At 35.7% G+C, this 26,855-nt stretch overlaps 1 protein-coding gene across 1 annotated transcript in view; it reads right to left on the bottom strand.

The window, feature by feature from the left end:
- LOC134674243 (eyes absent homolog 2) overlaps positions 1 to 26,855 on the bottom strand; it is a 64,338-nt gene that overhangs the window by 28,312 nt on the left and 9,171 nt on the right. Inside the window, exons 2-3 of the mRNA XM_063532307.1 lie at positions 14,029 to 14,292; positions 6,243 to 6,286 (exon numbers count right to left, since the gene is read on the bottom strand). Of these exons, the coding sequence (XP_063388377.1) occupies positions 6,243 to 6,286; positions 14,029 to 14,103 (119 nt within the window). The 5' untranslated portion in view covers positions 14,104 to 14,292. The remainder of the gene's footprint in view (positions 1 to 6,242; positions 6,287 to 14,028; positions 14,293 to 26,855) is intronic.

Below are 26,855 nucleotides of genomic sequence, written 5' to 3'. Positions count from 1 at the left end.
TAGTTTGTGCGCAGTGATGTAATGTCGCATTCCATATGGTGCGATGATTTAGTTGTCACATTTTTAGTTTTATGTTTAACGGGGTTCCCTTGATCATTGTCAACGGGACTGAGATTTCAGAGTGACTATTTTTAGTAAATGTAAAAGGATAGGTACCTATCCTTATCGATTTTTGCCTGGACGCTTTAATTTAATGCAAAAGTGAATTTGGATAGTCCAATTGAAGCATTGCATATTGGTGGTAAGCTAGTAGGTAAGTGTCAAATTGCAAGTGCCACTATATGTATAGCGTTGCGTATGTTCGAAGTTCAAACGAATTTTCTAAAATTTATATGCACGCGTTTATCCGTCCGTCGCATCGCGCTGTTGCAAGGCTGCATCAGTTACGACAACAGGGACAGAGTAACAACTAATCATTATCATTAGTACCTATACTATTAAATGCGACACCTACACAAGTAAACACAAATAAAGGATGTTCTAAGATACCGCGGGGTTGTAGTTGCATATATCTACTTAAACTAGAACATTGATTCTTCTGATTTACAGGTGACTTAAAAACAGTTTATTTATATACAAAGAATTAGATACAAATATTAAAAATAAAAATTAACTATCTATAAAATAAAACTCATTTACAGGTGATAATTATTAATAATTATTTTCCATCGTATTTTCACGGAAACGTACTAATGTTTTTTTCTATTTCAGTCAGTCTCAGTACAAGAAGTACTGAGGTTGACTGAAGTAGCATGACAAATACGAAATTTTCCGAAAAAATACGATGGAAAACATTATGCACTACATATTATGTAGATCCTTAACAATAGTTATTTGTTATACAAGGGGGCAAAGTTGTTGTTTAACCACTCGTGCTAATATTAATACCCGAGCAAGCGAAAGATTCCAAAATTGAACCACGAGCGTAGCGAGTGGTTCGAAAAATGGAATCTTGAGCGTTGCGAGGGTTTCAAAGCACGAGGGTTAAACAAAATTTGCCCCCGAGTGAAACACAAAATGTTTCACCACACCAACCCGAAGCAAATATTAAATGTAAAATATCAAACAAAATCAAAACAAATCAAATCCAAATGAATATTATTACATATTTATTATCCAAAATCATCATTTAAAACTCAATTCTACCAGCAAACATAAGAAAACAACTCAAAATTTGCATTTGATTATTTTGCCTCACATGTGGATAAAATGCAACTTTGCTATTCGTTTTCGAAGTGCAAAGTAAGCCTTTCCGAGCTGGTGTGGTGAAAACAATTTTAATCTATCATATTTTAATAAACAGTCGATAATAGCAGGCAAACAGAGGCTCATAAGCACGTGTTTGTTCATTGTGCTCCAGCGTTGAGCGGCGAGCGCCGGAACAATGACTGCTTTGAGCACACCCCGGCCGCTTACAGACGCTTGGAGCTTGGGTTCCGTGATTGACAGCGCAATTAGAGCGCTACGCTTGCGTCTGATGCTTTAGAAAAACTGTCTGATTTAGTTACGCTACGCTATGATGTGAAAGTCAGTGGAAGCAAATCTTGGCACGATTGTCATCATCGGGAAAAATCCTCATAAAATCCTCGTATTCGGAGTGGTCGCTCTACTTTATACCAATACCAATGTAGTTAATTCGTTATGAACACTCATTTACAATTCAACTAAATCGGCAAAGGCTTACAGTTAAAGACTTACAGGCATTAACTTTAATTAAACTTATGTCCAATCCAAGCGCTGCACCAATAGTACCTAAAATATGATTAAGTATGGAAGATTTACTCTGACTTCAAAGTCTTTAAACCATCTTATAATTCATCTATTGTTATTTAATCGTTTAAGAAAAAATGTACTTAGATTATACATATGTTACTGTGCAAATAAAACAGATTAATTTAAAATGTCCTAACATCAACAGCATCGCTCGTGGATGTCTCACGATAAACTTAAGTATCAAAAAAAAGTTTTTAAGTACGAAAGTGTTAGCTAACCTAACCCACATTCCGCGGTAGCAATTTTTTCAAGGGCATGGAACCCTAAATACCGCTGTTTTTACAAGCCATTTGGCCCCCACGTGTCAAGGGCTCGCCTCAGATTATATTAATTACAGTTTTTGCTCGCTCCCGAATTGGCCGGCGGGCCGCAGCGGCCTGGGGACATGTGGAAGGGTTGCAAAAAATTGAAAGGTGGTCTGCGGGACCAGAGAGGTCGCTTTGGTCAATAAAGCTGTAGTACTCGAGCTTGATTAATTAGTTAGCCAAGAATATAGCAGTAGTCGCCAATTCCGAAAAGGGTTCGGGTTATAAACACTTTATAATTATTATGCTTAACTTGTTCGCGTCTTTCCTGGAGACATTGTAAAGTTAAGAAGATCTAAAGCTAAATAACAATAAAAGTCAAATAACAAAAACAGGATACCTATCGTTATATGTATATCAGAGTCGTTAACTTTAAGTAATTGTATCGAAACCTACTATACATAAATTATATGACGCGTCACCTATCGGAAGCACATAAACAATATACCAATATAATAAATGGAGGAGACAGTAGGTGTTACATTGTATTGTCCACACAAGACACAAGTGACTTTTTTCTAAAATTCGTTCATGAATTTGTGGCTATTATGTAATAAGTTTTTGGCAAAAATTTCATTTTTGGTACAAGCTTTTATCGCTGACTGTACTTTTCTTTCCAAAGGCAACTAATGCTCATCGAGACAATTCTAAAAACCCCAAACACAATTAGGTTTCGTTGTATTATCACAGAGTTCCTATGGCCACCTCCGGTCTCCATCATCAGATCAGCTCGATGACACAATAATATTGCATTGTCACCCGACTTACGTATTTATGCAAAATTTCAGCTCAATCGGAAACCGGGAAGTGGATCAAATTTAACTTGCAAGATTTGATTACAGACTGACAGACAACGGTCAGGTGAAAGTAAATAAAAGCTTGTAATTAAAAATCAAATCTCAAACATAATATGTTCTGTAACAGTCCACATAATTACGTGAAATTGTTTAGGTACTTAGAGGAGGAGGAGGAGGAGGAGGTACATATGAGGCTTGTGTTTGTATTGACCCGAGGGTCAGGAATTTCCGGATGCGAGGACAGGTGATATAATATCGGTGTGCAAGGATTAAATAACTTTTAGACATTGACATAGGACGTTTTCTCTATTTATGTTTGAAGGGCTGTCGATCCGATCAGAATAACCGAAGTTAGCAATTATGTATTAATGAGAGTTCGATAACTAAATCAGTTAACAGAATCTTATAAGAGTGACATTCCATTTCCAACTGCAGCTGCAATACTGTTCATTTTACTATGGAAACGCGTCGCTGTCATTGTCAATTTCCATAGTAAAATGAACAGTATTGCAGCTGTAGTTGGAAATGGAATGTCACTTTAAAAGTTATTTTATGACTAATGGGGAGACGACGGTATATATTGGTTTTTAAATTCTTGAAGTGATAATGAAGGAAATAGGAAAATAAACTATTACAAGATGTTTTTAATAATATTTTCATAAGCATATTCAGGCAATGCTTTGAAATAAAGAATGTTCTAATTCGTCTTTTAAAATTTTTAAGCATCTCCTGTTTTTAGAAGACTCTTAAAAAGGCACAAGCATTCATAAACAAATTAACCAAAATATGTTGCATATATCTTGTGAGCATATCAAACATTTTTACCATAACTACAACGACACCTTTTCGACAAAAACCTTGATCTATGGCGGTCGTAAGTGACACATTCCTGACTCTTATTAGTTAGGTTAATCGTGTTTTTGAAACTGAAAATGTATAAATAGTTGTTTTGAAATAAATCAAACATTTTGACGGTTCCATCCCGACGCGTTTTGGCAGGAACACAGTGTCGGGTGGCACTTATGGTTACACGTTTTGAGCGATTTATTTTTAGTACTTAAAAAACGCTTTAGTAGTTAAAAAACCGCTGAGAGTGTTAATCATTGGTTGTAATTAATGAAAACATTCGTTGACGTTGTATTTTTGCTGTAAGTTGGTTTAACGGGAGTTTAATATTTTAAGATTTTGTACTATCATATATATGACTAAATTCGAATTTTGCATACTTACATGTTTTGACCAATTATTTACAGGGCCACAAATACTCCTTGAACCGGCTATTTGAAATCCTTTTTTCGTGCTTTAAATCGGAATTTACTTTTTGGAGGATTCTAATATACAAAGTTCCCTCTCTACCTTTTATAGATAAAAGATAGGTAATGATTGATTAGGTATTATATAGGTTTATCAGGTAGAGTCAGACCAAGACAATTCTACATGGAATTTGCAATGACAAAGTATGGTAATGTCATCATTAATGTCAAATCTCTATAAAAATATATAGTTTGTTGTAGTTGACATTCCCTCACTTTGTACTGTTTAACTCGGTGCACAGTTAGCTTAGACGGACTCTAGTTTATTCGCAGGTGAATCGCTTAGTTTCTTATGGTCCCATCTTTCCCAACCTACAGTAGGTTGCAATATACAGGGTGATTCAGGAGACATGAGCAGGACTAACACTGCGCATTTTGTAAATTATAAGCAACTGTTTCGTATCAGTATTAGTGAGATTAACGTTAATTTTCTACTCGTGTTGAAAAAAATAATAATAAATTTATTTTCGACATTATATTCCACAATAGAATACTAAACTACCGATATTCTGTGTCAAATTGAATGTCATCACTGTCGTCACTACCTGGTTACTTTTGAAAACTCGTATCTCACTCAAGTTTGACAGTTTATTTTCTTCGTAATCAAAATGCTGTCATTACGGTTAAAGAGGTTTTATGTTTATTAATTAGGTCTTGTAGGGTAACCATGATTGTAGAGAGTTCAATTTGCCCTCACCAAAAAGTTAAAAAATAGGAAAAAGTGTCGTTGTTTCACCTACATACGACGGTGATCGATCAATTATCAGTTACTGAGTGTGCAAGATTAGTCCTGCTCACGTCTCTTGAATCACCCTGTATTTTCAATGTAATTTACTATAGTCAATAACCTCTTGACTACACTTCAAGTCCATTTTGAAAAGTGGCAAATGGCAAAAAACTAACGCATCCTCATTGTAAATTGTAACACGAGCGCTATTGTGCTGCTTCCTTTGATCCTGGTGATAACATCCCTTGGCCCTCGTATTAAGAGCATATCTGTCACGCTTCGCATAAACGCAGTAACTACATTTGAAAAATCATTCAACATGCTTCCTTGATCTCATAGGATTAAGGTGAAAAATTGCTTGAACTTTTAATTGTAGTTATTTCAAATCCGTTTCGCGTGGCATTTCACGGCAGTTGTGTATTAACAATATAGGGATTACACCGGGATTAGGCCTTTTGTCCTGTGTACGTTGAAGGACTATTTTGGTAAACTTTCGATTCGAACTCGGAAAGGTGGAAACGGCGTTAAATATTTATTTTGGAGAACAGATTGAAGAGATTAGATTGGGACACTATTAAAATACCTTTATTTTAATTGAGTTAATCTATTTCATCATGAATCATATATTATACAGGGTAGAACATTTCTATAAACAGCTGAAAGGATAGTGTCAAGTGATCTACAATCGATTTATTATAATCGGGTACTTTACTATACTTAAAATTAATTATTTCACACCGTGTATGAAATAAAGCACCAGATAATTATTAGAAAAACATAGATAGCAGTTATTTTTAAACATAATTTATATTTAATAAACCGGATGGAAGTATAAAAAGTAAGTGAGTTGACTGTGACGTCTCCTCATTGAGTACACAAGTTTTCATATAAATTCCATATTAGCAAATCGTTTTGACAGTTCTAAAAAAGAAGCTGATTTGACTAGTAGGAAAGTAGCCAATTGTAAAGCTGGATTAAAAAGTAGAACAAAATCATTAAAATCAAATATTTTTAATATATCAGCGACAACCCTTCAAAGTTATTTACATTTTAATTTTACACATTATTGTCAAGTCATTAATATGATTTTTTTTGCTAGGGTTGAAATATACAGATTTTGGCACTAGGTAATGTTTAACAAACTGTATCTCACAAACGGTAAGAAATATTAACGTGATTATGAAGTGAAAAATAAAGTACGTAACCTAAATAATTCCTCGTTTGCATAAAAGTTCCCCGTTCTGTTCCACCGGATAAATGTATTACCTTAACATAGGAAATTAAATGGTAACATTTGGAAAAGCCACTTCATAAAATAGACACTTACCTATCAGATACATCGGTGTTGTTGTCGGACCTAGGTCGCTTTGCCTGCAACAAATAAGTGTTTCGTTTTAAAATTTGATGTTTTTAACTTAAAAAAAAATGGAACTGCTGGTAGGTAGCCAATGTATCTAACTATTGCAGACGAATTAAATATTTGTGATAGGTAATGGACAGCAGTCCTTTCGGTACCTGTGTGATTACGAGAGAGAGATTTAACGTGCACTTCTACTCCATTGATAAAATTATCAACTCGTGTCATTCGTGTGATATGTGACTTTATACTCTGTATAGGTCGTTTCATGAAAGCTGGAGCTGATTAATTGATTATCTATGAAAACGTTGATAGTTCAGTACAAATCTCGCGCCAGCTCGTATGAATTTACCTTAACGTAGTAATAGACCAAATAAGTCCAGTAACTAGCTTCATCAGAATCATACTCTTCAGAATGTCATTATCAAGCGAACTACCCGTACAGTCAGCAGCAGAAGTTGCTAAGCGGGCGAGGTGTTCAAAATTATCTTCATGAGCTCCTTATTCTCTTAAAGTACCTATTCATAGGACATACATAGGTATACATTTGTACATAAGTTTTTGGCAAAAAAATCATTTTTGGTACAAGCTTTTATCGCTGACTGTACTTTTCTTACGACAGACAACTAATACTCATCGAGACAATTCTAAAAACCTCTAACACAATTAGGTTGCGCTGTTTCATCACAGAATTCCTATGGCCACCTCCTGTCTCCATCATCAGATCGATGGTACCATAATATCGGGGGGCACGGCAGTGCCCCCGCCAAGTCGAGCGCGAAGCAAACACTGCCGTACCATCCTTTACTGGAACCATTTCGCCGCATTTTCAGGCCCCTATTTGAGAACCTCTGAATAAGACCAGAACGCAGAAATTTTGGTCATCCAGTAAGCTATAATCACATCCTTAAAATCCAAAATTTCAAGTCTGTAGGTCATTTAGTTCCGAAGTTAAGCGAAAGCAAAGTTTCGCATTTATGAAACTCACTCATGATCATCAGAATAGAACTAGTACTTCCCATAAACTCAGAGAGCTGAAATTTGGTACAGAGTTAGGGTTTAATGGCCACATAAAGGGAAAACCTAAAAATATTGCAATATCAGTCACGTTTTAAAGATCTAAGAACTGCATAAGTAAGTTTGTAATCCCATATAAATATATGATATTACAAAGTTACTGTTGCAGTTCCTACAAATAGTAGGTAAAGTAAAGGTACACTACGATGTACGATGTGAGTATGAATGAAGATATGTTTAGTTATGATATGTGTATACATAGTATGGGTATGAGTACCCGAAAAGAAGGACTGAATAAAATAAATCAATATGCCCACGTTTCTACAAAAAGAAGTGAAATCCCACCAAAAACATTCTGTAAAAAACTAGCCAAGTCTCGATGGAGCTGCTTGTTTATCTCTAAAAAGTAATGAAATCTAGACAAAGTCGTGCCAAGTCTAAGGTTCCTTACTGCGATTTCTTTATTATTATAGTTAATGTTGTGTGACTTGGCCGTTGAAGGGTACACAAGGGTACAAAACCAGGTGCTCCAAGACATTATTGCACCAATCTGCCATTGCACCAAAAAGAAGTGTTTGTTTCAGGCTCGCCCATACATAAGTATTATTGAAATACGCAGCTTTATCAAGCCTACAATTGACTGGTTATTGAATCAACGTTTTCCAAGTGGCAATTTTCCATCATCAATGGGTAGCGGTTCTGGCGACAGATTGGTGCAATGGTGTCATGGAGCACCTGGTTTTGTGCCCTTCAACGGCCAAGTCACACAACATTAACTATAATAATAAAGAAATCGCAGTAAGGAACCTTAGACTTGGCACGACTTTGTCTAGATTTCATTACTTTTTAGAGATAAACGAGCAGCTCCATCGAGACTTGGCTAGTTTTTTACAGAATGTTTTTGGTGGGATTGCATTGTCATCCTATTTATACATGCATGCAAAATTTCAGCTCAATCGGAAACCGGGAATTGGATCAAATTTAACTTGCAAGATATGATTACAGACAGACAGACAACGGTCAGGTGAAAGTAAATAAAAGCTTGTAATAATAAAAGCGACTGACACCGTGCATTGCTTGTTGTCTTGTAGATTACAAGGAATTCACACTGTAGTGAAAGTAAAATCAGTATTGTTACAAGTAAATAATCCACCAGGGCGACATGAACACGTGAGAGCAATTTGTCGGCTAATATCTGTTATCCATTACGTCGTGGGCGATATGTAAGCTATTGTCAGAGAACTAGCAGAAACAATTCGATGCGATTATTTGCTTGCTATTGTGCGTCGTAGGCGGATCATTTGATCATAATATTGTTTGAAGCCTATAAGCCTGTCTCTGTAGACACCTCAATAAAAAAAGAAATAATAACACATTTAAATATACAACAGACTTCATTTAAATATTATCGAGGTGAATATTTGTACAAAAAAAGAAACAGAAAGAAATTAAAAAAAAAACTTCGGGTGGTTATACGATTTTCTGATTGCAAAATGATAAAACAATATTATACGTATATTAAACCTATTTTATGTAATTTCCTAGTATCTGTCTAATCTATGGAAATTCAATTCTTATAAAAAGATTCGAGGGAATTTATGACATTTTTATAAACAAATACGCGTCATAAAGCCCGTTGCACGCGCCAGGTGACTATTTTTATGACTACCTACCGATTTCCATGGATCCCGATTCGGGCCCATAATATTTGGACATGAAATTCCTTAAAAATCATGGAAAAAAAAACCTACTGCCGCATTGTATTTAGTTCTTTCGAAACGGTTAAAGGGGCCCACTGATTAACAGTCCGCCGGACGGTATCGGCCTGTCAGTTGTTCGGAACTGTCAAAATTTTGTTCTAACTGACAGGCCGATACCGTCCGGCGGACTGTTAATCAGTGGGCCCCTTAACAATGGGAGAGTCGAAACTAAAACATAAGATTATATAAACACTACAGTAAGCACATTAATAACGAGTGAACCGAACAAGCACACTAATCTATATTTTATCAGGCATTGAATCATAATCATCGGCGAGCGTGTGCAGCGAGCGACATTTTTTACCCAAACATCTTGCGGCCTTCTAGGAACCACATTGTGGTCGCCTTGTATTGTCACCACTATTTACGTACTGCTCATGTCTAGATTAATATCTGAGTTTCTGATTTGTCTTTGCGCTTAATGTTTTAACCAGTAAGATATGTGTGTATTATAGTTATACACCGTGTTTTTTTTATTTCCGTTAACTTCGGGGTATGGTTAAGTGCGTATAAGAGAACTAAATGGCATAGTTAATTTGCAAAAAAAAATGTTTCTTTGTTTTTTTATAATGAATAAAATTAAGTTTAAAAAGTAGTTAAATGTAGCATATAGCGTTGTTGTAACACGGGCATTACATTTGACTCAACCAAACAATTGAAATCTGTGACATATCAATGTCATTTCGAACATCGATCGACCGTAAATGTACGAACTCATACTAAACACTAATATATATGTAAACCGGTCCTTAAGCAAGTGTACACGCTTGTAGAGGCCTTATAGGAAAACAATACATTATTGATTATCTCCGAAATGGAGTAAATTAGAATATCGGTGTCTTTGGGAAAGTTACTTGATTTAAGCTCAGGAATCCACCCTTGAAATTAACAGAAACAAACAAAAACACGGTGTAATGTGATTTAATATCGGATTTTTTTTTCAAACTCTTTCTTAACCTGGTGAAATTCATATTTAATATTCAAATTTTCTTTAATATGCCTTCTCCATAAATTTTCCTATAATCAGAATCTTAAGGGGCCCACAGATTACCAGTTCGAAGCTGTCAAATTTTGTCCGTCCGGCGGACTGGTAATCAGTGGGCTCCTTTAGCATTACATATATTAACCGGAGCAAAGTTTGGAACACCATTATTAATCACGGATTAATCTGATTCATTCCACTTCTTGACGACTTAATTCGAAGCGTATAAAATATATTGGTAATAGGCAGGAATGTTACGCTAATGAGTCGAAAATAAGTCGTTTGTCTTCGCCTTTTGATACGCTTTAAGTTATGTTATTTATAGATTAAGTTTATTTATACTTCTTATAAATATGTATGTATCAAAATTTTGTTAGTGATAACACCAACCGCACCAAACGCGCACATTTTAACCACAAGATTTCAGAGTTATTGTCATTTCTATTGTATCTATTTATATTTCTCTTTTTCTTATTCCATCCTGACCCAGAAATTTTCCGTAATTTAACTTATAAAACACCAAGAATATCATGGATCTACTCAATAAAATATTTCCCTAACTTCACAGATGAGGAGGTAAGGTAGGTGTAATATTTAGATAACGGTTAACAATCCCGAGTTCGGTAACGGAGATCGAGATAACATTCAAGTTATAAATAATAAAAGTCCTAAATGTCGGTGAGATCGAGATAGGCGTAACAACATTAATAAAATCGAGCCGGATTTATTTACGCGCGGCGCCACCGTGTCTCCATTAAAACTAACTAATAATCTAGTTGGGAGACAGTTTATGGTACTGTAAAATTAGATATCTGGACGTTAGTACCTTGATTTAATTGATTGTAAGGTTCTGTGTTTCATAACACAAAGGGTATAAATAAACCTCGCATTAAACCTCGAAATATTTTCGCGATTGATCGCCGCCGCCGTCAGATATCGGCAAATGCTCTTTTAGTTTTATTTCTACTTTCAATGTTTCCCTCAAAAGCAATACTTAGATATTTGAAATTCTTTTTCCGATTTTTTCTTTCTTGACTCTACTTTTACAGTTTCCCAACCCATGTCCTAGTCAACTATTATATGTATAATCTGTGCTAGGCCACAGCCTAGTAGAGATAGACAGATTATGTCTTGAAAAACCCCCTCAAATTTGAGGTCATATTTTTCAGGTTAGAGATCCTCTCAAGCGATAAAAAGTGATCAAATCGTGCTTCCCCCTAGCCATCTAGTACCTCGGAGTACCAGGGCCGCATACGTCCCAAGATGTCCCTGTGAGAAAGGGCGTAAATCACTGGCGAGTTCCCATCGAGGTGTGAGGCCGATCCCGCGATAGCCGCTAATTTATTCGTTTTACGCGCGACAACGCGCCTGCGCTTCGGTTACACAGGTTGTTCCTTACATTTGTCACTATAATTGTTCTTGTGTTCTTTTTGGTTAATGTCGTGTTTTGTCCCGATGTTAATATTATAAATCTGGGTGGATGGGGTCATTAAATTTAGAATGGTATTTCTGTACGAGACCTTTTGCATTCTTTACGGAAATGAGGGATTCATGTTTAATTTCTGGGATATTTATGACTAAACGAACGCCGTTAATTATCTCTCATTTGTTTGGAGTAGTTTTTCAGAGAATATATTGCACGTAATTGCCATTTCTCTAATGCGAAAATTACTAAAGATTGACGTAGGTACTTACATGTCTATATTTTTTGTAAAAATCTTTAGCAACATAAAGGTAAAGAAACGTCTACAGCCTGTATCCTAATCAAACAGCTCGACAAAACGCTCCATTATTTATACGTAATTCGTTTATTGTTTTATCTGAGTTTATATTTACGACGGGACTCCTCGTGCCCGCTCCTGCGACTCGAAATAAATTTACAAATTTACCGCCCGCCATATTTATTTATTGTCACTCGGTTATCGTTGATAATTTGAGAGATATTGCTTCGATATTAATTCGATGCGTACGTTTTTTGAGTCATCGCGTGAAATGTCAATTTTAATAGTGATTTATTTTAGTGGCGCTCGCGATTTGTTTTAGGTTGCCTTCATTTGTTTTGGGAGTTTTAAGTGTTCTTTTGTTTTCCTTTTTAGCTTCATGTCGTTTTTTTATTCAGTTCTCATGAAATTTTTTGTGGTTTTAAAATTTGGTCTTCCAATTTGTCTACTTCTGTTTCTCATTGCCTGTAGCAAACATTTGCGTCTATAAATATGATAGAACTGATATAATACTTCGATATACACAAAAATATTTCCAGAATTAGGATCCTACTTATATATCTCAAATATCTATCCTTTTCCAGTAGATGGCAACATCCATCGTCTTTCTTATTGTTAAAGTATATCCTTAGGTATCACAATTTAATCAAATAAAATCTTTAATTTGTACGCTTTAAAGTTTGTTTTTGTCTGTACTGTTTTGGTCACTAGTGTTGTTTTGGAAAGTAATGGGCCAACATACTTATATTTATGGAGTATCAAGAGAGACATCTCCCTTGTCCTATAAATCGCACAGCGTCGGACTCTTGGACTATCAACTTGATCGAATTTGTTTTTATTGCTGTAAATTGTGGGTGGTTCTATGTTTTCGTTTAATTCTACTTTATTAAACATTAAAAGGTTTTACAAATCAGTTGTGATCATGGTATAATAATATACTCCGCCTGGTACTCTCTTCCCGTCTTTTCTAGGTCACCTGACTGACACAAGCCTACGTCATCATGCGACAGCGCTATATTATAATATGCGATAGCGCTATATATAGCGGCCATGTTATTGTGACGTAGGCTTGTGTCACTCTGGGAAGAGAAGACCATGTTTTATTAGACTATGGTTGTGATGTTCTTTATTGACTTTAGTTAAGGCTTCTGATAATACTGACACAGCTTAAAATATGCTGCCGCGCTTAAAAAATGCTAACGTCGCCGAAGTTTATCAAATACACACCTACGGCCACCCATGTGGATACGGTGCTCTATAAAACATAGCTAATTATAATTCTGTGATTGTTGATAGAATTATAATGAGTATATTGTTTATATTCTACGTAACGCTATCAAGTAAAAATGCCGCATGCAGAACCACACATGGCCATATTAAATTTGCCTGTCTCTTAAAATTGAAATCAAAAGTGACATAACGATGAGCAAAAATAATAGCCAAGTTGGACACATACAAAGCCAATAACGCATTCCTATGTCAGATAACCATTGTGATTCAGTCTTCATGGCTGAAAGACAACTCCTCGCGCTTATAATCGCCTGGTGTCAAGTGCTAACGATACTCTGTCCCGTAGGTAACTAGCGACACCACAGTCTTATAACGACTTTTTAATAGTCCCTAAAGAATAACGTATGAATGGTAACATGAGATCTGACGCCGGTCCACTGGGAAAACATAAACACTATGGAGCTGGTCCGAGTACAGACAATAAAATTCGGTGTTAGTTACGGACACCCGAACAGCTAGAGATAAGGCTTTAATCATCGGATCGCGTGGCGTTTAATAGGATCATTCGCATTCTTCATCGATGTAAACACATTTTTAAAAGCTCAACGGGCCATGCAAGCGAAATGGGTGCAATTAACGTAGCTGCCAAAGGTGCCATGCTTTAAAGTGCAAAGGGTGCTAACTATGTGCTTTTTACTGTGCAAATATACTTCACACTTTCCGAAAGCGCCGATTCGTATTCGTAATCCGAAATAGACGCGTTCGGAAAGTTTTACTTTTATTAACGGCCAGTATTAAAGCAGAAGTTCTGTTTTTGTCAAACTGTGTAAATTATAGATGGTCAAGCAAATCTTGTCAGTAGAAAAAGGCGCGAAATTCAAATTTTCTATGAGACGATATCCCGTTGCGCCTACATATTTCAAATTTGCCGCCTTTTTCTACTGACAAGATCTGCTCGACCAACTTTAGATGACAAATCCAGAACTACTCGTTAGAGGCTCGTTCTTTAGGATGTGCGTTTGAGATTAGGACCCGTGGATGCTGACCTTAGGCTCCGTATGCTCCAAACTGCAGCGCGGGGACCCGCCGCCGAGGTAGCTACACGGCATCAGTGTCACCATGCTGTGCAGCGAACGTACATTTCGGACACTCACTTCACTCGGCTAACGTCACTTTGACAGTTTTTTGAGCGGGAATTTGCATTTTGAGCGGCCATTTTGCGCTTATTTTACTTTTAATTGGCACCATGAGCCTGGGTCGAGTCTTATTGGTATCTTGTACAAATTTGTGTCACAATCCATAGCTTAGACCTAGGAAGCAAAGAAAGTTAGGACGTTAAAAATATCCATGATATTCCAATACATAAAACTCTTGAAAAATAATTGGCATTATGGCAACATTCAGTTGTAACCCAAATTATTGTTATCTAATCGCATCAGATTATAAATGACTGCATAAAGTCGTCACAAACGATTTTCACACTCCACCGGTGGCTAGTTATTGATGCCTGTTAGTCATCGCTTCTAACGAAAAAAAAAAAACAAATTAAAAACAAAGCAAAAAAATTACACGCACGTCCGAGACCACCCACATGGATCCGTCAATTTCAAAGTGGAACCGAGCGTGTTCATCTAGTTGTCAAATCGATGGCGACGTAATTGTGAACGCACGTTTTTATCGAAGCGGTTTGCTACTTCGAGAACGGATTTGAGTCTGTGATTTTTAAATGTTAATTATTTAATTTTTTTATGAAGTTGTACCAACTGGATTGAACGCGTTGAAAAATAAATTTCCTGTTAATATTTTTAACCCAAAGGAACCAAAGCTTAGTCTAGTAAGAAATACAAATAAGGTATGCTGTAGGGACAAATATATCTGCCAGATCTGTCTGTACGTATATCCTAATTTGTTTTAGATGTAAAATGGATGTTTTAGAGGTAACCTATCCTTTATGTAAGTTAGATGATGGGTGTTATTGAAAGTTTAAGAAAGTTAGTTTCCAAATAACTTAACATTTAATGTAACTGTAAAATAAAAGTTATCAATGTTATCATTACCACAAGGCTTTACCGTCTGTTTGTGTGGTCACATTATACCTACAGCTTCTGTTTTTAGAATACATTTTTTTGTTGCATGGAAGCCGAGCTGTCCAATTGAATTAAATCCACTAGATGATTGAAAGAAGAATAAAAATTGTAAATAGTTAGGAAGTATCAAAGCATGTTTGTTTGTTTGTGCCGGCAGGGGGCAGAACGGTAGCGTTGCTCGCCGCTGGACGCCACGGGACCAGGGGATCATAACTTATAATAGGTGAACGATGCGTATGAAGGAGCATCCAAATTGTCTGATCAGTCTGATCACGATACGGGGTGGAGCATCAGCGGTTGCCGGATAATAAAACAAATACACAATATTACACCCCAAAGAAACACTGAGGCTATTTAGGGTTAAGTGAAGGCTCTTAAATTTGCATTGCCTATATTACCTATACAATTTTGTATAGTTTATATCTTTATATGTATCGCTCTAGAATCCCTAGTCGTGAATGTTATATACCTATATGTATGTCTGTCTGTTACCTCTACGCGCGCTGAAATCGCTGAAGCAATTGATATTAAAATTTGGTATCGAGGTCGTTTGAGTCCCGGAGAAGGAAATAGGATAGCTTTTATCACGGAAATCGTCTTCTTCGCTGGCATAAGCTAAGGTTTACAAATAAAAAAAGATTACTTCAAATTAAATCTAATTAAATTAAAGATCTACGCACATACGAGGAGTGACCGCGTGCGAATTTGTACATTAGTAATAGATTATTTAAAATTATGACACTATTTTTCTCAAAAACAAGAAAAACTGGTAACACAGTTGTGTTACTTGTGTTCTATGGGCCTGCCCTGCTCGGGGCACTACCACTACTACCAGCAACGCGGGACATACTTTACCAACTTAAATGTGCTGTCGCATAAATGCTTTTTCGATCTTACATCTAGGAAATAAAGACGAAAATTGTCGTCAATTAACTTTAACACTGTAAGATTAGCTTTGTAATTAGAGATAGGTACTTGTAAAGTGAAATAATATGACCTCCCATAGAATTTTATGTGGTGGACAATAAAATATCACTTTTACCCTATTTCTTTAAGTATACCAGTATTGACTCAAAGAATTAGAAAAGGAGATTAATTTAGTAAGTATGGATGCCTTTATATGTATAATGTATATTAGTCTGTATGTATATGGTCAGTAATTATTATTTATTATGGTACATTTTTATTAAATAATATTAACGTCATTTTAATGCGACTCTTCAAACAAAACAAACTCTTTTAAATTTTATTGGGTGTCATTATCTTTTACATCTAACCTAAATAAACTTTAATTTATATAAATAGTTCATCGAGAAGGCAATAATAACTAATTAAACAAATAATAAACTAAAAAAAATAATAATGTGAAGCCGGTAGTCCTGGGTTCGAATCCCGGTAACCGGTAAGGACATTTATTTGTGTGATGAACAGACATATTTGCTCCTGATCCCTAGTCATCGGTGATTTCTATGTAAGCTCATTAAAATCATTATCATTTTTTTCCACCGACTTTTTGCCACCGCTCATGGGAGTCTGGGGTCCGCTTTAGCACCTTCATACACTCACAATAAATATAAAAAAATCAATTCATATAACCATGTAACACGCTAGGCGCGCATACTTCGACGCGCCCCATTTGAATATTCATCGACGAAATAAATAGCCACGTCAAATTAAGCCGAATTTGGGCAAGCTGCGGAAATAATTCGTGTAGTTTTGAAAATTGGTACAGGCATACCTTGTGGTGTCTAGATAAACATACTAAAAGTCCTCGAGGGTAGGGGGTGTGCTGGGGGTGTAGAGGGGGGTTGAAGGTACCTTTTTTCATATTTTTGCTCATATCTCGAAAATGTGTACGAATTGCATTATAATTACTTCGAACAAAAGTTTTAACATAAAATTTACTACAAATTTGGTTATGTTTATTTTTACTCTGCGATCAATACTTTAGGAGCTACAGGCTGTTAAAGTTAAATAAGAGATAAAAAATAGACGGTTTAAAAAAACGTCGTATTTTCATAATTGTTCATCATAAATAAAAATTTTAATTGAGAATAAGCAAGCTAAATTACCTGCTGATAAAATATAAAAAAGCCGGCCAAGAGCATGTCGGGTCATGCTCAGTGTAGGGTTCCGTAGTTACCCGTCTGTCAAAATAGACTATTTGCAAAAACTCAAAAACTGCTTAATCGATTAGGTTCGCTATATTTTTCTCTGAAAGTCTTTACTAAGTTTTACTTTCACGATTTTTTTCATATTTTTTGGACCCATGGTTCAAATGTTAGGGGAACTAAAGTGGAAAACACAACTTTTTTTCTTTCAGATCGATTATTTCCGAAAATATTAAGCAGATCAAAAAATGGTTCTGAAAGACCCGTATTCTTTTTAAAAGACCCATCCAACGACACCCCACACTATAGGGTGGAAGCGAAAAAAAATTTCATCCCCTTTTTAATGTACGGCATCCACCCTAAAAAAATATTTTTTCTAATTTATATTTTACAACTTTGTCAGCGTAACTGATTTATATATTCGTGTCAAACTTAAACATGAAAACTAGTAAAAAAAATTTTTATGGTGGTTGCCCTACATTAAAGTGGGGATGAATTTTTTTTTCGCTTCCACCCTATAGTGTGGGGTGTCGTTGGATAGGTCATTTAAAACGAATAAGGGTCTTCAAGAACCATTTTTTGATCAACTTAATAGTTTCGGAAATAATCGATCTGAAAGAAAAAAAGTTGTGATTTACCCCTTAGTTCCCCTAACTTTTGAACCATGGGTCCAAAAAATATGAAAAAAATCGTGAAAACATAACTTAGTAAATACTTTCAAGGAAAAATATAGCGAACCTAATCGGTACAGCTGTTTTTGCGTTATGGCAAATAGTCTATTTTGACAGACGGGTAACTACGGAACCCTACACTGAGCATGGCCCGACATGCATATGGCCTATTTTTTTATATTTTATCAGCAGGTTGCTTAGCTTGCTTACTCTAAGCTAATTTTTTTTTTTATTTGTGATGAACAATTCCAAAAAAACGACGTTTTCTTAAACCGTCTATTTTTTATTACTTATTTAACTTTAACAGCCTGTAGCCCCTAAAGTATTGATCGCAGAGTAAAAATAAACATAACCAAATTTGTAGTAAATTTTATGTTAAAACTTTTGTCTTAAGTAATTATAATGCTATTCGTACAGATATTCGAGATATGAGCAAAAATATGAAAAAAAGTACCTTCAACCCCCCTCTACACCCCCAGCACACCCCCTACCCTCGAGGACTTTTAGTATGTTTATCTGGACACCACAAGGTATACCTGTACCAATTTTCAAAACTACACGAATTATTTCCGCAGATTTTTCTAATTTGCTCAGGCTAAAAACGATTGCTGGCATTCGGATGTCACCGAAGCTTTGTGAAACGATTATCTGCTCGTGTTTACGATCGAATTAAATCGAATTGCTTGTATTTTGCCTCGTTTAGATTGATTTAGAAAGACTAGCTGTCGTTGAGGCACGTATTTAATTAGCGTACAGTTAAGGTTGTGTATGTGTGTATTTTTGTTCAATTTATGGCGTGAGAGGTCGTTCTGAAATTGGATTATAGCAAATCTGCAACTTCATACTGTCATTTTATTTTTTAACAAGCATAAACGTCTGCTAACGATCCAGAGGCCGTGAGTTCTTACCCGAGACAGTAATTTTTCCACTTTTCAATTTATTCTAGGCTTCATAGTCTCAGCCCCGATTAATACGAAATTACCCATGTGTATAAGTACTACAGGTAGCAAAAGTGTAAACTTTTGTAGGCCCTAAATATTTGACAGCCTGTAGCGTAGTCATTTTTTACTTATGTGCACAAAATAAGAATTTCAATGAGAATCAATTTTGCGTAATTGTATACATTCCATATCAATTGTGTAGATAATTCGAGGTAAAAACAAAATATAAGCCATTGTCGTGACAGTATTACGTTATTCATTAGGAATATATTACCAGGCACCCATGAATTGGCAGTACATTCGCATATTTAAATGATATTGCTTGAAACAAAGTGTATTATGGGGTATTGACCGCTAATACAGTGGCGTCGGTATTCGGAAGAATAACTTTCCAAACCTCCTGTATTTTTACCTTTGTTCTAAATGTGAACCTAATTTTCATTGTGCAAGGTTCATTTCCTATTGTAACGAGATTGTTATAGGAGTTTTCGAAGATATTAATCCAATCGCATAAAGAAGCGGGAGATGTGGTTACGTGTCGGTTCGGCAGAGTATGCTCTTTCTCATAATCTTAGATTCATATTTTATGAGTGGGTGGTTCGTATGTATTTAAGTAACAAATACCAAAGTACTTGTATTTATTTTGAAGGTTGATTAAGCTGTAAGACGGGAAATTTTAGAGTCGTCTTAATAATGTCGAAACACGTGTCAATTTTTCTATAAATCTAAAATCATTGTCTACACATATGCAGTTTGCAAAAATGCAATCTCAAAAACTATGCACAAAAATACTCAATAGATGTTAAGATGTTTCCTTCGAAAATGATATTTTTGACTCTACCGTACTTATTCTTCGATACTTCGATGTGTTGGAGACTGCATGGAGTCCAATATATTATTATTATACTAGTGACCCGCCCCGGCTTCGCACCGGTTACACAAAACCTTAACAAATTATACCCTAATTCATCCTCAAGAATCACTCTATTGATAGGTGAAAACCGCATGAAAATCCGTTCAGTACTTTTTGAGTTTATCGCGAATATACATACACAATACACACAAACAGACCGACGCGACGCGACGGGAGACTTTGTTTTATTAGGTGTAGTGAATGTAGTAATAGAGATACCGTATGTATATTGAAAGTAACATTTCCTTTTTTGTTGGTGTATATGCGAAATCGATAAGTAGGTGTATAATATTATGTATAGAAAACAGTTTCTTATGTATACAATGAGAGAAAAATCATCACCAGGAATTAAAAAACAGTTCTGTACTGGGGGAAAAATGAAGTTTTAGTAATAATTATGGACGTTTCACTATTTCTGTAAAGTTTATTTATTTCTACAAACAGCTCAGTAATCCCAAATATAATTTCAACAAACAGATAATAGAAATTGGAAGAACTAATAGAAATTGCAAAAGTCAATTTGTTCCTATTAGTTAACTCTCCTTGTCCCCGGATTAAGTTTATTTTTGTAATTCTAAGTGTGTTTTTGTTGTACTTTTCTCTCAGTGTAGAAGATTTCTGAAGCATGTAACTTAATCATACTAACTAGATACCTACTGTAATCGTTTAGCATAACTTAACGTAATGATGACCGGAGGAAGCCACTAATTAGGTAGTGTACATGATAGCTAATTAGTAATTGAAAAGTGGGTCACACTGCGACATTTTACTGAGTACCTACATTACATAATGGTGTGTACAATTTATTTCTATACATATAGGTATACCTATAGTTTATATTTATGAGTAGGTTTTCTTAGCATAACTAAAAGAATTTGAATAAAATGTATTTATTTCCACCTCACAAAGGATACATTTAACAATATTAACTATTAGATCGAGTAAAAGACAACATAGATTTATATCCCTTGTGAGAGACTGGAGTCTGAACTAGGCGTAAACCTGTATTACAGATCTCCAGGCCCTCACCCCGGAAGACGAGGAGTAACATTTACTCTTAAAACATAAGTTGCAATGTAGTAAAATTACATTAATTACGTATGTATCAAAAAAAAGAAAACATTTAATATGTATAGAAAAGTAGAAGAAAAATTTGAAGAAAGAAAGAATAAATCATTGCTTTTAAATTTAAAGACATAATATGCCTATCTAGTTTATTATGTACGGTCAGCCAAGAAAGTGGTCTACCACTTTTCGATTCTATCATCTGATTGATAGAGTCGAAAAGTGGTAGACCACTTTCTTGGCTGACTGTACCTAAGTAGTGTTAACTGGGTACAAAATATAGGTACCTACTGCTACGCTTACTACGCTTCTCAACCATGTCAAATTTGATAAAAAATAAACCATTTAAATACTTAGTTTCAGATTTTAAGTTAAATTAAAAATTCATTTATTAGTTACAGAATCTTCTTTATTTAAGCCAGTAAATACTTGCTATATGGTCATCTATCGATTGTTTAGATTGTTCAGTTGTTCTATTCAGTTGGACTAATTTATGTGGTAATTAAACACTATAAACATTCATATCTGGCTACGAGTGTGTTACAGAATACAACATATAGTAGAGAACATATAGGGAATGCAATCCCGCATGAGGAACTCAATCCCGGTATTCCGCGGGATTGCCATTTTAAGTCCCGCGGGATCCCGGTATTTGCGGGATCCCGCAAGTTAGTATACAATTTTACTAATTAGTACTAAATTTGAAGGTTGAAAACAAAAAGTAAACTAAAATTAGAAATAGTACATTTTGTATTAAAAGAATACGGTATAATGACAGTAATCAAGAATTTAAGAACGAGTGTAAAGGCTTAATTAACGCGATTTCGTAAGTCCTGTACCACTCGTGGCACACACAATGTTTTTCATCACACCTGTGAGGAAAAAAGAGGGAAAACAATTAAAAATCTACCTAATTTCGGACGTACCTACATAACAAAATTCCCTGGGTACAAATTTAAGATTTACGGACCGCGTCGCCTACGTAAAATAACACCTTTTACGAGAAAGTGTGATGAAATAAATAGACAAATTCGGGCAAAATGCTCTTCCGTGTCATTACCCCTTTCCTCCATAGATGCATTTAGGCTCCGTGAAGAATTTTGGCCAGTAGGCACGTGCCCGAGCCTGTGTTCCTTGTAGTAACACGTAAGAACCACGTCGCTCTTCGATCCCGCAAATCCCGCGGGATCCCGCTTAATTTACGAGCGGGATTAATCCCGCAAATTGCATGCGGGATCCCGGTATTTCGGGATCCTGGTATCCCGGTATTGCATTCCCTAAGAACATATTAAAAATAGAGTAATATTTTTATTTAATTTATTAAGAACCAACTTCTCTTCGAATGTCATGTCAAAGAGACAGTCCACATAATACACCCTACGTCACACCACCCATTTACGTTACACACCTAAATACAATTTGAAAGCGCGAACGAGCAGCTGGTAAATTCGAATTAGGAACGTGAACATCCGCGATGTCCTATCTCCCTTGCGCGCCCCGCCCAGGCGCCGCCACGCCTCTTCCGTTCGCCAAACTCAAATTGAAATTCGAACAATAGATCATCTAGGATCGCGCCATAATGACCTTTATTGTTACAATACAACTTTGAGGAACTTGCTCTTCGAGGTATATTTATTCAAAAATTGGATAAGTGTGAGTCGTAACAGCGCGCCGAGGGTTCTAGAGTCGGACTTAGATATCTCGTCCAGACATTTTCAATGACAAAGTGTGGAAATGTCTAATTTCTATGAACATATAATAATAATGATGCGTCCTTATATACTTTGATCTGTTCCAAAATATGTATTAACAAAACAAAAACAACAATAGTTATTTGTTTTACAAGGGGGCAAAGTTTTGGTTTAACCGCTCGTAATATTAATTGATACCCGAGCAAGCGAAAGATTCCAAAACTCCGAAAAATGGAATCTTGAGTGTTGCGAGGCTTTCAAAGCCCGAGGGTTAAACAAAATTTGTCCCCGAGTGAAACACAAAATTTTTCACCACACCAACCCGAAACAAATATTTAATGTAAAATATCAAATAAAATCAAACCAAATCAAATTAAAATGAATGTTATTTTAATAAAATTCATTATTTATCATCCAAAATCATCATTTAAAAGTCAATTCTACCATCAAACATAAGAAAGCAACCCAACACACTTTCCGAGCTGGTGTGGTGAAAACAATTTTTAGGGTTCCGTACCCAAAGGGTAAAACGGGACCCTATTACTAAGACTTCGCTGTCCGTCCGTCCGTCCGTCCGTCCGTCCGTCCGTCTGTCACCAGGCTGTATCTCACGAACCGTGATAGCTAGACAGTTGACATTTTCACAGATGATGTATTTCTGTTGCCGCTATAACAACAAATACTAAAAACAGAATAAAATAAAGATTTAAATGGGGCTCCCATACAACAAACGTGATTTTTGACCAAAGTTAAGCAACGTCGGGAGTGGTCAGTACTTGGATGGGTGACCGTTTTTTTTTGCTTTTTTTTTCGTTTTTTTTTTGCATTATGGTACGGAACCCTTCGTGCGCGAGTCCGACTCGCACTTGCCCGGTTTTTTTTACCTACTTACAGGCCTATAACTGTATAGGTACTTACGTAACGAAGACGGAACAATTTTATGGTTTGCAAATCCCTTAATTAAATTGTACACGGAACCCAAGAAATATTTATTTGTAGTAGATATCTACTACATCCTTTTGAGCAATATGACCTGCTCAGCAAAATGGCACGGCGCTACAATTGTTTGTTTTAGTAGTCGGTCCAAAACAAGTATAATCATAACAATCATATTTTAACGGCAGCAAAGAAATACCGAAGGTTAATTAATATTATTACATAATGCAAACTTCTGTCCGTCTGTTTATCCATGCTTAAACCCTTGAACTAATTTAGGTTATAATTTAGTAATGGAGATTGAATCTAGTTTAATATTTTATTTGTTGATTCAGTTTTAGGATTTTTTTCAAATGGGAATTAGCGAGGTCTACAGCTCACAGAGCTACTAGTATTAGTAGTGATGGAAATAATCCGCGGGTAGATTATACATAGTACCTCCAGTAAAGTAATAACTATCTATCCGATATGGTTATCGACAACACGACAAAGTTGTACAAAGTTTAACGCACGAATAATGATGTTGTCTCAGGATCGGCCCAGGCTGTTAACTATGCTATGAATATATCGCTTTGCGTGTTGCAACGATCAAAAGTTGCAACGGTCAATGAATTGAATTGAGGGTTCTTTATCGAAATTATCTTGGATTGATTTAGTAATGGCGAATTAAAAAAGAAACCTAAACATACTCGTTTTTAACTCAAGGAAGCCACCAGGAAGCCAAATAAATGATGATATTGATGACTCCAAGAATTACACTGGCTTAAATTTTGCAAAATTTAATTCTTCAAAAGTAAAGGCGCAATATCTTGTTAATTTCATAGGATTCCTAAAATAACGATAACATAATATATGGGACCCGGGTATGTCCTTAAACTACGTCCAAGACCACCGGTGGACGGGCAGCAGCGTCCCTCAAATTCGGTGTACTCGACTGCGATCGCCAACCCGCCTGCCAAGCGTGGCGATTATGGCATTCACCCCCATAAGGGGGAGGCCTATTTTCAGCAGTGGACGTCTTATGGCTGAGATGATCATGATAATATATGATCTTTAATAATTTGTCGTGAAAGTTAGATATAATTCTATATCTTTGTATACCTACCTGATACAGGTAGTAAGTACCTAAACATGCAACAAAACATTTTCTATCAAACCTTAATAAATAACCAAACGATTTATAATAGCCAATGCTTCTATATTTCTAAACCTCTAAGCAAATACATATAAATAAAAAAGACCTGTCCGCCCTCGGAATACCCAACTGGCGTGAAGTGGCGCAGAATAGGGCAGAATGGCGCTCTCTTGTGTCAGAGGCCAAGATCCTCTTTGGGTCACTGAGCCACTGATGTATGTATGTAAGCAAATACATATTAAGAAATTAGATTTTAAGAATCTAATTTGAAAATGTGGTCAAAATCAATAACCTAACGCACAGTGCTAACCTGACTGAGAAGCTGGCAATTGGAATACTAGAGGCTATTTTAACTTATTCTAAAAATTTAATCAACAAAAAAATCGGACCTCACTCACTACTCACAAAATTTCATGAAAATCTGTTAAGAAATGCGACCTGTATAGCTGTAGAAGAGAGCGGACAGACATACCTGCGAAACTATTTTTGCCCAAGCTTTAACGGAGACTTTACCGGCGAAGCCTCACTTGCTCAACAAGAAAAAATAATTATATTAACCCAACGGAACCCTAGAATTGTGCTAATCACGCTAGGTCTTATAAACGACCTGTAAGGCCTCGCCAGCATGTTTACATTGCCGTATCAGGAGAGCCACCTAACGCCATGCACTCCTGGTGGTCGCGATATTGAATCATGATGTCATTGTCGGTGCACTGGTTTTGGCAGGCAAAGGCGCCGGGCTATCAGGTTTTGATGATGCAAGCTGTGCATTGAAACTATTGAACGGTTTTTGAACGGACTATTTTTATGGATAATCAGGAGTAAGTAATACTTAAATGTGGTATATAAGTAGGTAATGAACTAATAAAATATTGAAGTTGTACAGTCAACAACAACAGAGCTATGAATACAGGCAAAGTGCCAAAAATATGTATACACGACCTTAATTTACAGGCAATAAAGTACTGTATACATATTTTTGACACTTTGCCTGTATTCATAGCTCTGTTGTTGACTGTACCTATGCATGATTGTGCGAGTATAGAATTTCAAATACATAATATCAATAGTAATATAAGGACTGTATCGTTTATTATAAATACAGATAAAACCTGGTCTAAGTGTTGACGTGTGTATTATTTTGCATTACTATGTTCTTAAGGTATAATCTGGGGGTATTTTTAAGACATATCTGATATAAGAATGTTTTACATTTATTTTATTTTAGGGACTTTATGATGATTTTAATACCTTCTAGCAAATGTAATTCGGACAAGCCTATCGAGCTTAATTTGAGACTATTTCACCGATTCCTTAGTACGATTTAAAGAAACAAAAGGTTAATATGCTGCCAAAATATGCCATCTAAGTGTCCTTTTCATGATTGCTCAATTGAACATCCACAGAATAAATGTGGTGTATTTTATCTTTACATGAAAACGACTTTTTATGCAACATTTTGGATTCCCGTCAATTTCTGACGCCAGGGAAATGACGGAAACAGCTAAAAGAATCTACCGAAATCCAAAGCCTAACGGACATTCATGGCGTTGAACCATGGCTAGAACAGGTCGATAGAAACGCTCCATGATGGTTATATTGTATACCAAAGTCGGGGTTGTCGTAAGTAACATGCCATATTTTCAAAAAGGCCACCAAGCACAGATCCAAAACTTTTTTTCCAACTAAAAGAAATGATTAGACTATGCCCAGATGTTTCGCTTTACGAATCATATGTAATTGCTGTTTACATAGTACGATTTTTTTTGTGTAATACTTATCTTGTTCGCAAACCGTAAATTTTCTTGTAGTATTTGTCCGAAATCGTTGTAGTTACTCGGGAGGATTGGGTAAATATTGTCCAAACCATATGCTTTACGTGATCTCCCAGGACGAAATGTTACTTATTATTAAAGCACTAATTAAACTATATGTGTAATTTTTTAATAAAAACATAATACCAGAAAAAACGGCTAAGTAAAGTTGTATTTATAATAAACGATACAGTCCTTACTAGTGTGATAACTAACCGTGAATTATGTCTTGTGTTTGTTTCGTGAGTTTATTGTTTTACTTTAATCCAAAACTTTTTAAGTCCTACGTAAATTTGATAAAGATTATTCTTTGTGACGGGTTTGTAGATAAAGTAAGTTAAATACGTATGGTTTAAAAAATATAACATAGGATCGAGTTGAGATTACTTACTGCAATGTAGCTTAACACACTTGACTCAGTGTTAACATAAATCACGCATTTTATGTGAATGATTTCAAAACGCTAACGGCGATAATTGGCAAAAATTAATAAGAGATTTCTGTGTATC

This window comes from Cydia fagiglandana, chromosome 19 (assembly GCF_963556715.1).
Source record: "Cydia fagiglandana chromosome 19, ilCydFagi1.1, whole genome shotgun sequence".
Lineage (NCBI taxonomy): Eukaryota > Metazoa > Arthropoda > Insecta > Lepidoptera > Tortricidae > Cydia > Cydia fagiglandana.
This window is presented reverse-complemented; position numbering and strand designations above follow the sequence as displayed.